Here is a 16068-nt window from a genome sequence, read left to right as displayed (position 1 = left end):
GCTTTGAGCAATATGGTCATTTTAACAATATTAATCCTTCTAATTCATGAACACGGGATGTCTATTTTTTGTGTCCTTTTTAATTCCTTCCATCAATGTTTTATGGTTTTCAGAGTATAGGTTTTCACTTCTTTGGTTAAGTTTATTTCTAGATTTCTTTGTAGCTATTGTAAATGGGATTGCCTTCTTGATTCCTTTTAACCACACCCTTGTTTCAGTTTCCCATGGGCATTATTTGGGTACAGCTGCTCAGCCAATTATGAATCTGTAACCGTATTGTCACCTCTCCTGTATGTCACCTCTCCTGTATGTCATCTCATCCACGTCGATGGCATGAAAAGCATTGTCACATGCCTCACTTACTTCCACATAGCGCATCCACCATTTTCCCTGCCCTACCAGTCTGGTGACCCTACCCAAACAGGAAATTAGGTCAATCTGGAATTACTTGTTCCAGAGGAGTCCTGGAGATCACTACTTCTCTGTGTAACTACCGTAGCCTTATGTCGAAATGTTCTAGCACACTATGCTATCAGTGCTGTCTGTGTCACCAGGCTATAGCTCCCAGAGGCTACCTTCTTCCTTATTTGAAAACTGAGATTGCGTTTGCTCTTCCCTAGCCTTTCAGTGTTTTTGTCTTTATGCCAGGATTCTTCTGAGGCAGAAAATTTGAACTTATTTACAATCGTTGGGGCCTCTCCTACTGTCTTAGCATTTATCCTGACCTTTATATTTCCCTTTGCCATTCTTACTTATTCTACCCATTCTAATCTGATGTGTATTTTCTTTGACAGACTATGGGAGAGAGATAGAATGGGAGTGATTGTTCAGGTCCCAGTCTCCCAAATAAGGTCTTTGTGATATGTGTTGTGGCCTTATAATCAACAGCTCTGCAACTGGACTGCTTAAAAGACTTTCTGTAATTTGGAGATGGTGTCTCCAGATGGCAGCCATGTGTCACTGCCAGAGGCTCAAAACTAACACTGGAAGCCCCCAGCATGGTGTTTACTGAAGAAAAGATTTCTCACTGTCATCTGTCTTCGTTCTCCAGTTGCACTCAGACAGAGGCTCTAGCCTTTCTTTGTTCCTTTGGTGCCCCATTTACCTTTTTTTTTTTCCAAAGCTTTCTTTTTTTTTTTTTTTGTTTTTGTTTTGGTCCCTTAGGATGTAGGAACTGAATCAGTTCACATGGGGCTTTAGCCTTCCCAACCCTAGGCTAACAGACCTGTGCCATGCCATGTGTGTGCATCCTTGGGCAGGTAGCCCTCTGCTTAGTTACACACGTCCCTTTAAACTCTGAACCCACTAAAGAGTCATTTATTTCGTACAGACTGTGAGGCATCTTTATGATGCCTTTATGATTTAACAGCCCTCTAACCTTTTGTGCTCAGTACTTTTGGGATTGGGCTTTTATTCCTAAGCAGCCTTCTTTGATGTCACATCCCTTCCTCTCTCTAGTTTACATTTTTGTATTATCCTTTAAATTTTTATTTTAAACGTACATGCAGAAAAACTCACTCTTTTTGGTGTATAGTTCTGTGAGTTTTGACAAATGCATACGGTTGCAGAACTCCCACCACAGCATGAGACAGTTCCATCACCTCAAAAACTTGCCCAGTGCTTCCCCTTTGATGTTATCCCTTACCTCTATGCCTAATCTCTGGCAACCACTTATCTGTACTCTGTCACTGTATTTTTGCTGATGTCCCTATTATTTTTGTTATATAAATGGAATTCTAAAGTATGTAGTTTTTTTGAGTCTGACTTCTTTCACTTCCCAGCATACATCTGAGATTGACTGATGCTGTTGCATGTATCAGCACTTGATTCTTTCGTATGAATACACCACAGTTAGCTTAGCCATTCACCCACAGAAAGACATTTGAGTTGTTTCCAGTTTTTGGCAATTATGAATAGAGCTACTTTAAACTTTCATGTACAGGATTTTGTGTGGACACAGGTTTTTATTTCACTGGCATAAATACCTTTAAGTGAGATTGCACAGTCATATGGTAAGTGTACCTTTCTTTATAAGAAGGTATGGTGTTACCTTTATAAGAAATAGCCAAAATATTTTCCAAAGTGGCTGTATTTTTGTACTTCCACCAGCCATGTATGAGAATTCCAGTTTTTCTCCATCTTCACAAGCACTTGGTATTGCCAGTATTTTTTTAAAGGTTAGATATTCTGATGGACAGATATATAAATAATATCTCATTATGATTTTAATTTGAATTTCCCAAATGATTAATGATGCTAAAAACTTTTCACATGCTTATTTGCCATTGGTATATCCTCTTCAGTGACATGTGTGTTTTTATCTTTTGTCCATGTTCTAACTAAATTGTTTGCCTTCTCAATGTTTTGAGAGTTCTTTTTATATTTTAGATACTAGTCCCAGTTTATGGCTTTGTCTTTATGCAGAGCAAAAATTTTTAATTTTGACAAGGTCTAATTTAATAATTTTTCTTTGATGAATTACGCTGTTGGTGTTATACCTAAGACCACTTTGCTTAGCCCTAAATACCAGTGACTTTCTCCTGTTTCTTTCAAGTCAGTGATCTCTCTTGAGTTAATTTTGTATATGGTGTGAGACTTAAGTGGAGCTGTGTTTTTTGTTTTTGTTTTTGTTTTTGTTTTTTGCATGTGGAAGTACAAGTGCTCCGGCACCATTTGTTTGAAGGCTATCATCCATTGAATTGTCTTTGCACTTTTGTCAAAAATCATTTTAACACACGTGTGCGTTTACTTCTGGGCTATTTTTGTCCCTTGACCTATTTGTCTTTTCCCCAACACCACACTGTGTTGACTATGGTTCTTCTAGCTTGCTTTTCTTCTATTGCTACAGTCCCCCGATGGTGTTACACATTAAATATCCAGGATGGAGAAGCCACTTGCTACTCACCGAGGGGAGGAAATTATCACAGCAGCCTGGGCACGCGTTGTGAGCTCTCCTGTGACCGGGGCTTTCGACTGATTGGAAGGAGGTCTGTGCAATGCCTGCCAAGCCGTCGTTGGTCTGGAACTGCCTACTGCAGGCGTAAGTTGTATGTGTGTATATGCTGATGCATGTATGCGAGAGAAGCCAGCCAGCCAGCCACTGAGGATATATGACTGGAGGTGTTACTAATAAGCCCTTCCCTCAAGTACAAATTGAGGATATTCCACAAGCCACCCAGCAGGGCTTTTCCTCATCCTAACATTCTAGTTCATTTTCTCTCCTTGTGGTTACTGCCCAAGCAATATAAGCATTTAAGTAGCAACCAGCTCTTCTGACTCAGGGAGCCCAGGAGTGCACAGACAGAGCTAAGGCTTGAGCATGAGGTCTGATGTGGACCTAGATCTTCTTCTGAAGCACCTAAGAATGTGTGATCTTAGCCTCTTTGCCACTTGTGGTCAACTGCCGTACTTCCTGGCCTACAACCTTAGAAGAACGCGGCAGGGAAGCTATGAGACGTCCTATTCTTCATTTTCTTCTGAAAGTCAGAAGAAAAATCCCTATGTCTAGAATGTGAAAATGCTAATATACACACATTCCAAGCCACTTTCCCCCTTCAGCTTCCAAGTCTCTACCTCTTACTCAAGCTCCACAGCCTTTTAGCAGCTGAGCTTTTTCTGTCCATATGTCCATGGCAGAACATCATTTGTAGGACATCCATGTATACACAGCCCTGTATCGGTCACTTCCTGTATTACTCAATTCCTCAAGTACCTCCAGGCTGCTTATACATGAATGGGATAGAAACACAAATGTGTGCACATGAATGTCGTATAACTGGATACAGAAGTGCTGAGCATTCGCAGAGAAATGGGGCTGGTCAGAGAAGACACTGTGGAGGAGGGGAGAAGCTTGATAGCCAGAAAGCAGGCAGTCACCACACCTCTTTAGGTGACTGGAATTAAATTTGTTTCAGGACTTAGATCTCATCATTTTCAACAGGAATTTGAATCGGTCTGACACAATTAGAAAATATAGGGCTGTAAAGTACAAGTGAACATAAAACCGATTAAAAGAATGGTGACATACATATTTCCAGGTGCCTACAATGAGTCAATTACTACATTTGAGCACTGAATCTAGTTTTGATTTTCCTTGTAAGAGACAAAAGGGTACATGCTTTGGATCTATCATTTTTCCTGTCATATGATACTAAGCAAACAAATTCATCTGAAGAGCCAAATCTTTTCTCTTCACCCTGATTTCAAGAAGGTCATTTTTGCATAGGTCTTTACAAAGGGACACTGGAAAACAGAAAATGCAATAATCTTTACGTCTGGATTGGCCAAGAAACAGAATGAACATATCTTATACAGATCTTTATTCAAAGCTTCAACAACTGAACTTGGGCAGGATCTGAATTTAGATAACCTAAAGGAATATATGGCCTCTTTCTCTTAAATATCAGGTATCTCCCACAGACTTTGGCAAGCATAGGCTCACAATTAATCCAAGGTGACAGGCTCTACCTCTGCTACATGTGGTGTCCAACGCACATGGATTCCTCTTTTTACCAAATACCACCACACCTGGCCCTCCAGGCACTGGTCTGACTTGTATTCTAGCCCAGAGAGCCAGCCCAAGCTGGCATGTAAGTTGAGCCTTAGCTGAGCAGTGGCTATGAGAGCCCCAAAATGATATGAGTATGCCTGGAGAAGAAAAGAAGTTTTGAATGTGCTCAAGGGCATCTAGCATTTGAGGAATAAGAGACAAAAACTAACAGTTACCAAGGCCCTAAATGAGCCCAGAGGTTATATGCATTGTCTCTTTTAATTTATACAGTGATCCTATGAGGTATCCACATTTTACTGAAGAAAACACTGAAATTCAAAGAGATGCGGTAACTTCTTAAAGTTACAGAGCTAGTAAGAGGTAGAACTGGGATGAAAATTCAGATCTGTTTTTTTTTTTTCCTCTTGATAACGTTGCTTTACTTCCCCTTTTAAAATAGATCCTATTTGTTTAGAGAAGTTTTAAGTTCACAGCAAAACTGAATGAAAGATATAGATATTTCCCATTTATCCCCTGCACCTACACATGTACAGCCTCCCCCATTGTCAATATCCCCCACCACAGTGGTTCATTTTTTACAGTTGATGAACATCCATTAATACATCATCATCACCTGAGTTCCATAGTTTACATTAGGGCCCACTCTTGTTGTATATTCTACGGATTTTGACAATGTACAATGTTAGGTCTGATTTTGAAGTCCATATGCTTGGACGAGTAATTTATTTTTTTGACACCCCCCTGCCCAAGGGTGCTGCTTACTTTATGAAAATACAAAGACAATTAGGGGAAAAGGCAGTTAGGCACAAAAATGTAAGGGCAGTTCAGGTAGAGTTTCTGTATTTTCTGCTATCTCTGATATGGTTCTCCCTGTGCTAGATGCCCAGGCATCCGCTCCAGATAGGTGCACAAGTCACTGAGCTTGACACTTGGTTTTCTCTTAGAGATGAGATGCCACGCACTGCCATTCATCACGAGTGGCACTTACACCTGCACAAATGGGGTGCTTCTTGACTCTCGCTGTGACTACAGCTGTTCCAGTGGCTACCACCTGGAAGGTGACCGCAGCCGAATCTGCATGGAAGATGGGAGATGGAGTGGAGGCGAGCCTGTATGTGTAGGTAAATGCTGGTTGCTCCTAGTTGCCCTGCTGCAAAGAGCCACTCTAGCATTATAGCGACAAAAGATGTGGAATTCTCACCACAGAAGGCACTCCCCATAGCTATGAGGATGACATCCTCTGTATTTGCTAAACAAAATGATCTTTTCCCCTGCAGTTGGGCTTCCTTCACCAGTTTCCTTGAGCACTTTGAACTTTTTACCTACCGAGTGGTGTGTGTTATTGCTTCAATGGATCCCCTCCAGGGAAAGCAGGGGGCCCACAAGTCAGTACTTGATTTTTCACCTTGGCAGACATAGATCCCCCCAAGATCCGCTGTCCCCACTCACGTGAGAAGATGGCAGAGCCAGAGAAACTGACTGCTCGAGTATACTGGGACCCACCATTGGTGAAAGACTCTGCTGATGGTACCATCACCAGGTGAGTCTGAATAATGGGTGCTCCCTATGCTTTCCCTCAGCGTCTCTCAGTCACTCAGGCTGGTCACAGTGAAACTGCACAGGCTAAGGTGACAGTGAGGATGTGCCTCAGACGTCAATTCTAAGGGTCTCTTTGCTGAGTGCTTCTTTCATCCTGTCCCATGCAGGGTGAAGCTTCGGGGCCCTGAGCCTGGTTCTCACTTTCCCGAAGGAGAGCATGTAATTCGTTACACTGCCTATGATCGAGCCTACAACCGGGCCAGCTGCAAGTTCATTGTGAAAGTACAAGGTCAGAAAGAATTCTTTAGTTTCCATATTATTCATTAATCCTGCTCTACCCTGACCCACCCCATGGCTCTCCTCTTTATGTCTGGAAGAGACATACCTCATTTATAGTGGGAGAAGAGAAAAACAAGTTTACCAAACAGGCTTATTTAGGAAGCCACCATTACATGTGCATACATGTTTCTGAAACCTTGACTCCTCAACAAGACTCTCATCAACAAGACTCTCATTCTCCTAAATCCAGATAAAATTCACAAAGATACTCTTTATCCATTTCTTTTCTTAGACTTCAAAATGATCACAGGTAATCAGCCTTCATTCTGTCATTCACCTCTGCTAAAATTGGTGGTGTTGGCTTATTCTTCCTCTTTGCTTTGTATTGTATTGTTTTGTTTTGCTTTTCTCATTATAAAGATAATACATGCTTATTGTTGAACATTTGATAAATAAGGAAATATATAAAGGGGAAAAATCTGTTACCCCATCATCCAGAGGCACCCGCTATTAACTTTTTGGTATTTTCCTTCCAGTCTTTTTACTATACATACTTTAAAATATATATACTTGAGATTATACTGTATATCCAATCATAAATCATCCTTTTTCACTTTTCATTAACAAGGTAATTTTCTCATGTTATTTTAAAATCCTTCAGAAATATTTGTAATGATAGCATAATATTCTACTCTAAGAATACATCATAATTTGATTAACCCTTCTCCCACCAATGAACATTTAAGATTCCTCCAAATTGTTTCTGCTATTATGAGGAATTCTGCAGGGTAGTCATCTTTACATAGCATGTCAATAAAGTCTGGAAACGGATGGCAATATTTTCCTTTAAAGATTGACAGTCTTTTGATGACAACATGTATATTAACCTATGTTTCCAAACTTTGCAAACCTTTGTCTGCATTTCAGATTTAATTCCTTAAGAAAGGAAAATTCTAGCTCCATCCCCAGCCATTGGAAATATAGAAAAGCCATTTTTCTGATCATCCTAAGTCTTCTGGTCTCGAAAGCCCAGCATGAGCACCCTCTTAGCCTTTCCTTCTTATGAGAAACACCGAAACTTCTAACTTGAGCCCCTTCCTGACAGTGAGACGCTGCCCAACTCTGAAACCTCCACAGCATGGCTACCTCACCTGCACCTCAGCGGGGGACAACTATGGTGCCACCTGTGAATACCACTGTGATGGCGGTTATGAGCGCCAGGGGACCCCCTCCCGGGTCTGTCAGTCCAGCCGCCAGTGGTCAGGTTCACCACCAATCTGTGCTCGTGAGTGAAACCAGGGAATGGGGCACATGGATATGGTGATCAAGGGAACTTGGGAGGATCTTCCTCATGGCACAGGGGTCTAATAACAATGTATATGATGTGGGAATGGGGGGTTCTGGGATGTGTCTAACTTAAAGGCCTACATTATCCCTTAGAATACTCCTACCCCAATAAGAAGGGTTTAAAATCTCCAAGTGCTCCTTCAGGATTTCCCCCAAGGGATGGGAGAAATAGCCAGAGATGGGTAACCTGAAAGACTGGAACACCTCAGGATGTGAGGATACCTAAGGTGGGATGGAGGAGAAAGCTATACTCTGACTGGTCACCTGCTTCTGCTCTAGCTATGAAGATTAATGTCAACGTCAACTCAGCTGCTGGTCTTCTGGATCAATTCTATGAGAAACAGCGACTCCTCATCATCTCAGCTCCTGATCCCTCCAACCGGTATTATAAAATGCAGATCTCTATGCTACAGGTAAGGCCCACTCCCCTAATGACGCTTGGCTCTTATAAATTGCCGCTTACCTTTTCCAAATTAGAGTTGCTCTTTGCAGCACAAACCCTACCTACTTCCTGAAACTTTTTGTGGATAGAAGTTGATCAGTTTTACCATAGACCTATTTAGCGCATATTAAAAATTGCTTGGTTTTTACTGAAAAGGCAATAAAGTCACTGGAGTGGTGGCTGTGATTTGCAGGGAGCTGGGTGAAAGATGGGAAGGGAGTGTGGCAAAGCACTCTGAAGAGACTTACAAGACAGCTATGATCAAATGTAAATGCTGGGAGTTAACTACGTTTATGTTTTCAAGGAATAATAGCACTAACAAATACTTATGCAGTAAGTGCTATGTAGGTATTCAGTACTGATCTATGGGCTTTACACATATTCATCTAATTCTCACAACAACCCTTTGAAGGTAGGTACTATCATTATCCCCACTGAACAGGTGAGGAAACCGATTCATAGCGATTAAGTCACTTGCCCAAGGTCACTAGCTAGTAAGTGGTGGAGCTGGGATTGAACACAGGGAGTCTGGCTGCAGAATCTGTGCTCTTAGCCACTACCAGTACCAGAAAAAAAAAGGAAAAGTGTTGTGATATCTCAGAGTAACATGAGAGAGTTGCATGGCAGTTTTTAGCATAAGAGATACCTAGCCAAAGCCACTGGTAAGGGAGGGAGAGGACAATAGGATAGAATAGATATGACAAGACTAAGAGAAGCAGCTCTAGGGAGCTGCACGGGGCTGGATACCCATGTGGGAGAAAAAGCTATGTAGGAGGTTTCTAAAGGTTGAATCTTAGAACTTGCCAAGTGAATACTCAGAGGCCCAGGATGGAAGCAGTTTAAAAAAAAAAAAAAAAAAAAAAAAAGGCTCACACCTGTACTCCCAGCACCTTAGGAAGCCCAGGCAGGTGGATCACATAGTCAGGAGTTGAAGAGCCTGGCCAAGATGGTGAAACCTTGTCTCTACTAAAAATACAAAAGTCAGCCAGGCATGGTGGCAGGTGCCTATACTCCCAGCTATTCTGGAGGCTGAGGCAAGGAATTGCTTGAACCTGGGAGGCAGAGGTTTCAGTGAGCCGACATTGCGCCACTGCATTCCAGCCTGGGTGACAGAGTGACACTGTCTCAAAAAAAAAAAAAAAAGAATCATTGAAGGTCTAGACTAAAAAGGACTTTATTCGTCCAGAGATCAAAAAAAGCAGGCAAAGGCAACAGTTCAACTGGAAGCCAGGGAGTAAGAACAGGAACAGGAACAGGAACCTGCCAGCAAGCATAGTGACTCTGAGGGTGAGGACTAGAGGGGAAGCCGAAGGAGGAAACAGAGGTGAGGTGCCGGGGAGTATTCAAGGCCTTTTTAAACCTCACTCTGGTAACTGACTAGTAGGTGATCCTGCAAGACAAGGCAGGACAGAGATCTGGGGTAGGACTGCAAGCTGCACTGCCCAGTGCAAGGAAGGTAACGAGGGTAATGAAGAGAGCACTGGGCGCAATTTCAGAGAAATCCTGGAGACCGAGCAAAGGCCCTGGCCAAGTAGCCTAGTAGTAAAGAGCACACGCCTGGGCAGAGGGCATCAGCCCTCAGTTTGAATCTTGGCTCAGCATGTTATTGTCACCACCTAGCTTTTGAAGGATGTTGTGAGGATTAGATTATGTCTACAAAGCATTAGGTTTGTATATTCAATAAAAAACAGTCATTATCATATCACATTGGCCATCCATTAAGAATTTGTGTAATTTAAAACCTATGCAAAGCTAAGCAATAATTATGTTCCTGCAATTTAGTCACTGAATTTCTCTTTTCTACCCCACACTGTGTAAGTGGTTTCAGTAGAATGAAGGAAACACTGTTGGGGCAAGTACTTTGGGAATGACAGAGGGAACAGGTTGTTGCAGCACCCACAGTGTGATCGTGTGATCACTGGGGAGAAGTGGCTCCTTTCCCACACTGCTTCATGTGGTCCCAGGAGGAATCAGCCAGGTAGCCTTAGGTTTCAACGCACAGGCCTGTTGTGTAAAATGTTCTCTCTCCCTCCCAGCAATCCACCTGTGGACTGGATTTGAGGCATGTGACCATCATTGAGCTAGTGGGACAGCCACCACAGGAAGTGGGGCGCATCCGGGAGCAACAGCTGTCAGCCAACATCATCGAGGAGCTCAGGTCCAGGCTGGGAGGCTACTGAACAGGGGTGGGGCAGAAACCCTAAGCAGGACACTGGCAAAAGCGGGCTGTGGGGGAACCATCAGATACTACTCTCTTGGGGCACTTCTTGCATTTGAACTCTTATGGATGTATTAGGTAAGACCAGAGAGTACTTCTTTACTTTGGCAGAACATCAGAATCAAATAAGGGCTTAAAATACAGATGACCAGACTCCACCCTAAACCACCTTAGGAATGTGCTTTTATAAAGACACCTGAGGGGGCTCTGAAGCACACAGCCAGGGCTGAGACAGTTAAACCCAAACTTGACTCAGATAAGCACCTGCTTATCTCTTTGCCTTCAGTCTCCAAAGGAGCAAAAGTCTTTTTTTTTTTTTTTGAGATGGAGTTTTGCTCTTGTCACCCAGGCTGGAGTGCAATAGCACGATCTTGGCTCACTGCAACCTCTGCCTCCCAAGTTCAAGGCGATTCTCCTGCCTCAGCCTCCCAAGTAGCTGGAATTATAGGTGTGCGCCACCATGCCTGGCTAATTTTTGTATTTTTAGTGGAGACGGGTTTCGTCATATTGGCCAAGCTGGTCTGAAACTCCTGACCTCAGGTAATCTGCCCGCCTTGGCCTCCCAAAGTGCTGTGATTACAGGTGTGAGTCATTGTGCCCAGCTGTAAAAGGCATCTTTAGGCACTGAAATCTGAATAATATCTATCAACTCCTGGGGAAGAGAACATTAGAGGTGACAGGTGGTGGAAGAAGCTGGTCTTTTCATTATCTATGCAGTATCACCATTCTAAGGCCTTCACATATACTCAGGGCCAAGAAAGCCATCACTGCTCTTTGTTCTAGAAATAACACCTACCTCTAGAGCGCAGTCTCAGTGGGGACAGAAAGATTCAGTCCCAGTTAGGGAAGAGACTAGAAAACACTCAGAGGAAGGAGACTGCAGACTTGCACCTACAAATGGAAGAGTTAAACAGATGGTATGTATCAACCTAAGGGCTTCCATGTATGATGTGCATACACAGCATAGTCTCTGCAGCCGGTGGCCCCTGGAGTCACCCTGCACAGCCTGCACAGCAGTATGTAATAGCTCTGCTTAAAGGGGCCTACAATGAAAGCACTGCCTGTTAATAACAAAGCTGTCGCAGCTGAGATGAGGAAGGGACAGCTTTGCAGTACTAGATGTATAGGGGCAGCAAGAGTAGAAAAACAAAGGGATTTGAGATAGGAAGTGGAGGGGATGGGGACCGGGGATGAGGTAGGCAAGGAATTAGTCCATGAGTGGAGCTGCAAAAAGTCAGAGCCTGGGGGGATGGGTGCCCAGACAAGGTCTCATACCTCCCTGGGCTGCTCTCTCTAGGCAATTTCAGCGCCTCACTCGCTCCTACTTCAACATGGTGTTGATTGACAAGCAGGGTATTGACCGAGACCGCTACATGGAACCTGTCACCCCTGAGGAAATCTTCACATTCATTGATGACTACCTACTGAGCAATCAGGAATTGATCCAGCGCCGGGAGCAAAGGGACATATGCGAGTGAACTTGAGTTAGGGTACGGTTGAAGTCAAAGGAAAAGCTCCTCTAGTTAGCTGAAACTGAGGCCTAATAAAAGGAAGAAATGGTTTCCCACAGTTCCAGGGACAGGACTGAGGTGCGTGAGTTTGCCGAATCCTACAATGTTTCCAGGCATCCTCTTAGGGCTTTTGAATAGTTTCCCTAGAAGCTAGGCAGGGGCTGAGGACAGGCCCTGTCTGGGCAGTGGGTTGAGGGTAGAAGCTCTTCCTTTCCTAACCTGGGCCTCTGCCCAACTCTCCAGTCTTTCAGAAAAGTAAATCCTAAATTCACTCATGAACTGGCTGTTTTAACTGGTTCCTCTACCCTGAGGTGACAGCAGAGGGCAGCACCAGCACAACAGACAACCAGCTGACACTTTAAGCAAGTGTAGCTGGATTTTCCTTATACTATTGCCGGCGGTGGGGGGTCGGGGGGGGGCGGGGTGGGTAGCAGGGTACAAAACATTCTTGAACTTGCTTGTCATTGTCATTTCCCCTTCTAGGGCATTGGGTAGCAAATGTTATCTGAACCATTTCTTCACTGTTAAGAAAACACTGCAGTGGGAAGATGTATCCAATCAGAGCAGAAAGGGACCTTCCAACTGGCTCATGGGCAAGAACCCCTTCTTCCTGAGGCCTTCAGTTTCTGTAGCAAAAGGCAAACAATTCTCTCCCTTCATCAGAGGAGCCCCCAACTTGTTACTTAGGAAACTTCAAAGCCACCACTGCAGGTCGTAGGGAAAGAAAAGAAAAACAGACTCAGCCTCCTGTATTAACTTCTTCAGATACTCATCCCCTTATGGGAGATGGCACAGAGCAGGTGGAAGTTATAAAAGCACAAAAGCCTTACCAGGCCTAAAAATAAATTCGAGGTGGAGCCACACACAGATCCCTGCTCTGACTTCAGTCTCTCTCAGTGGTGTACCAGTGTCTGAAAGCAAAGTGTTCTCTCCCTTGCTGCTGAGAATCTTCTTTCATACAGCCATGGAACCCAGAGTCATAGCTAAGACTCAGCAGCCTCTCTCCTTCAGCTTTACTCAGGGGGTCATCAGTGGATGACTTAAGGGCAGAAGGAAGCAGGCTGGGTGGGGAGGCAGAGCTCATAATGCTGGAGCACTCACTGTGTACCAGGTGCAGTTCTAAACACTCTACTGATTAACTCTGAAGCCTTCACAAGAACCCTATGAGGTAGGTACTGTTATTAACCCCATTTTACAGATGAGGAAATTGGAGCTGAATGAGATTAGGCAATTTACCTAAGATCAGACAGATAGTAAGGGGCAGAGTCAGGATTTCAACACCAGCAGCCTGGCTCTAGAGGCAATGTACTTAGACATTATGCCATCCTGCCGCTACTTCTTTTCCTACTTTCCATTTAAAGATAACTGAAAGCTGTAAGCAAGGAGAACGTTTCCATGTTCTATAACCCCACCCAGACACAAGGCTCAGAGTGGGCTCAGGACGAAAGAGGGAAATGAAAAGCTCTCAACCTGAGAAAATTTAGTCTTTAAAAAGAGTGATGGGGCATAAATCATGAGCCCAGAACAAATGAGGAGAGCAGTGAGTCAGAGAGAAGCCGCTTCCAATGGGGTTTTAGTGGAAATATCATTTTTTAAATGCAAAGTAAAAAATTAGGAAGTTGCTGGGTAGACCAGAACATGGAGGATATGTTCAAAGTTGGAGCAAAAAGGTCATGTCTCCCTCTTCCCTCTAGGGAAATATGGGAGCTGTGAGAGGCAGCAGTTAAGTTATGGGCAGAAGACAGACACAATGAGTTCATGTGGGAAATATCTGGTCAGACTAGGTCTGTGGTTTCAAAGGCAAAGACTGCACCTTGGGCGAGATGAATGCCCTTCCTTGTCTTTATCACTAACACTTGTAGTGGCAAACCAGGACATGTTAGCAAGTCAAAGGCCCAAAGAGAGGAGGCCTACTACCTTCTGAACAGAGCTCCACCTGGGCCTGACTCAAGGAACATGTATTTGCAACTGAGCAGCCTTTGTTTAATTTCATTTTGAATAGTCAAGTCAATCTTGCTTTCTTTAGGTAAAGTTTTACAGTAACCTCCTTTGTAGTCCTTTGAAGATGAGGATTTGAGAAATCCCAACTCCTAAAGTAGGGGAGAGACAGCAGCAGAATAAGGCCCACAGCCAGACCCAAAGGGGCTAGCCCAACTCCTAAATATATATTATATCTCTCGCTTTCTGCCCACCTCTGCCCCACTTCTCCTCCCTGCACCACTCTCTCTTCTCCTGCCTGTCCCTCCTATTTCTCCCTTTCTCTCTCTCTCTCTCTCTCTCTCTCTCACTCACACACACACACACACACACACTCACTCACTCACTCACAAGCCGTACAGTCACTAAGTTGGCTAGGTAATGTCCAAAGCATTCTGATTGTCCTACTTTTTGTAAATTAAACTTATTTAAGATACTTTAGATGAGTCATCTCTTCCTTTGACTCTTCACTCATAACACACACACCATTCTCACAGGAGGCCTCATGGTGCAGTAGAGTCAGACTTTGGTTCAAAGCCTAACTCTGTCATGTGATGGTGGGCTTGAGTTTCCTCATCTGTAAAAAGGGAAGATTTTCTACTTCATAAGGTTGTTGGAGAAATTAAATAAATAGTATATGAAGCCTTGTGCATAAAAAGCATTTGGTATATATTAATGCCCTTTTGTTTAAGAGGTCAAGAATTGCATGGGTTCTACCTAGAAATCAAAAGCCTTATTTCTGAGCTGGGTTACTTGGCATCTGTGTTATTTCTCTCTTAAAACTACATAATGGTAGGAGGAGTGAATTAGAAAAAGTCCCCACCTCCCAGAGAAACCGAAGGATCCAGAAAGAAGTGCTTATAGCAGGAAATGTCCTCCCTCACCTCCTGTATGAACATCTCTCTCCTTCCTCTAGCACAGGAGAGTCTACAAACCTAAAAAAGGTAGATACCAAACACAAAGGACGAGGGATGAGAGCTCAGCAAAGGTGTCAGAGAGCAATGTAGGCAAAAGCGAATTTTCTACAATCAGCACAGGATGGTTAGGGAAGAGCGTTTATCACTTTGGTTCTTATCCTTCAAGCCATGGGGAAAGCAACAGTGAGTTAGGACATCAGAGACAAAAGCATTTATAGAACTAACACATGCAAACATTTGACAAGTGAGAAAGCTTTATTAAAGCACACATACATGTCAGGGGGGCGGGAAACAAAAGAGCAAGTTACAGCCCGGGATCCCAAGTTATGCCTTCCATTACAATAGCAATCCACACCAAATCAATCTTTGAAAACATTCCTCCATTCAGTTCATAAATACAATAGAAACCATTGTAGCTGCCCTTAATCCAGTGTCTTTATAGGAAATCAGCTAGCAGCTGACTCTGTTGAAAGTGATTTCCTGGCCGGGCTCGGTGGCTCAAGCCTGTAATCCCAGCACTTTGGGAGGCCGAGGCGGGTGGATCACAAGTTCGAGAGATCGAGACCATCCTGGTCAACATGGTGAAACCCCGTCTCTACTAAAAATACAAAAAAATTAGCTGGGCATGGTGGCACGTGCCTGTAATCCCAGCTACTCAGGAGGCTGAGGCAGGAGAATTGCCTGAGCCCAGGAGGCGGAGGTTGCGGTGAGCCGAGATCGCGCCATTGCACTCCAGCCTGGGTAACAAGAGCGAAACTCCGTCTCAAAAAAAAAAAAAAAAAAAAAAAAAGAAAGTGATTTCCTCTCTGCTATACACTCCTTCCACATACAACTTTGGGTAGAAATCCTTATCAGAATAAAAAGGTCAGTTTGGATCAATGAGTACCAGAAGATGAAACTTAGCTCACCAGACCCTTCTTTGAAAAGCCTCACAACACACTACACCCATATAATATGTAGGTCAAACTTCGTAAACAATAGGAACTGAAAGCTCACCAGGCAGGAAGTCAGAATAACAGGAAGACTCTGCCTACATTCTCTTAGAGCCCTAACAGTCCCCAGCCTGGAGAAACACTGGGCCAGTTTAGATAACACTTGGTTCTTCCGGCTGCTACAGTGGGATGCAGACAATGCTCTGTGAGACACAAACACTAAGGTGTGGTACATGAGGGTGAATATATCTCATCTTTCATTAGCGAAATGAGGAGCTCTCTCTCCAACAACTGCAATATCAGTTTAAAATACAGAAAATTCAGCATAGGCTGTGAGACACTTTACCCTCAGTCACTGAGGTCCTCTGAGGTCAACTAGAAGCTCTCACTGGGCAT

At 43.6% G+C, this 16068-nt stretch overlaps 1 protein-coding gene across 2 annotated transcripts in view; it reads left to right on the top strand.

Moving 5' to 3' along the window:
• The window catches only part of SRPX2 (sushi repeat containing protein X-linked 2), a 28832-nt gene extending 14568 nt beyond the window's left edge, over window positions 1-14264 (top strand). For both annotated transcript variants that reach the window (XM_003940123.4, XM_074391981.1), the window contains 8 exons: window positions 2849-3040; window positions 5455-5631; window positions 5924-6050; window positions 6217-6338; window positions 7434-7613; window positions 7955-8088; window positions 10154-10275; window positions 11633-14264. In XM_003940123.4, the coding sequence (XP_003940172.1) occupies window positions 2849-3040; window positions 5455-5631; window positions 5924-6050; window positions 6217-6338; window positions 7434-7613; window positions 7955-8088; window positions 10154-10275; window positions 11633-11813 (1235 nt within the window). In that variant the 3' untranslated portion in view covers window positions 11814-14264. The remainder of the gene's footprint in view (window positions 1-2848; window positions 3041-5454; window positions 5632-5923; window positions 6051-6216; window positions 6339-7433; window positions 7614-7954; window positions 8089-10153; window positions 10276-11632) is intronic.
• The last annotated feature ends 1804 nt before the right edge of the window (window positions 14265-16068 follow it).

The sequence above is a fragment of the Saimiri boliviensis genome, chromosome X (genome assembly GCF_048565385.1).
Source record: "Saimiri boliviensis isolate mSaiBol1 chromosome X, mSaiBol1.pri, whole genome shotgun sequence".
NCBI classification, from domain to species: domain Eukaryota; kingdom Metazoa; phylum Chordata; class Mammalia; order Primates; family Cebidae; genus Saimiri; species Saimiri boliviensis.
This window is presented reverse-complemented; position numbering and strand designations above follow the sequence as displayed.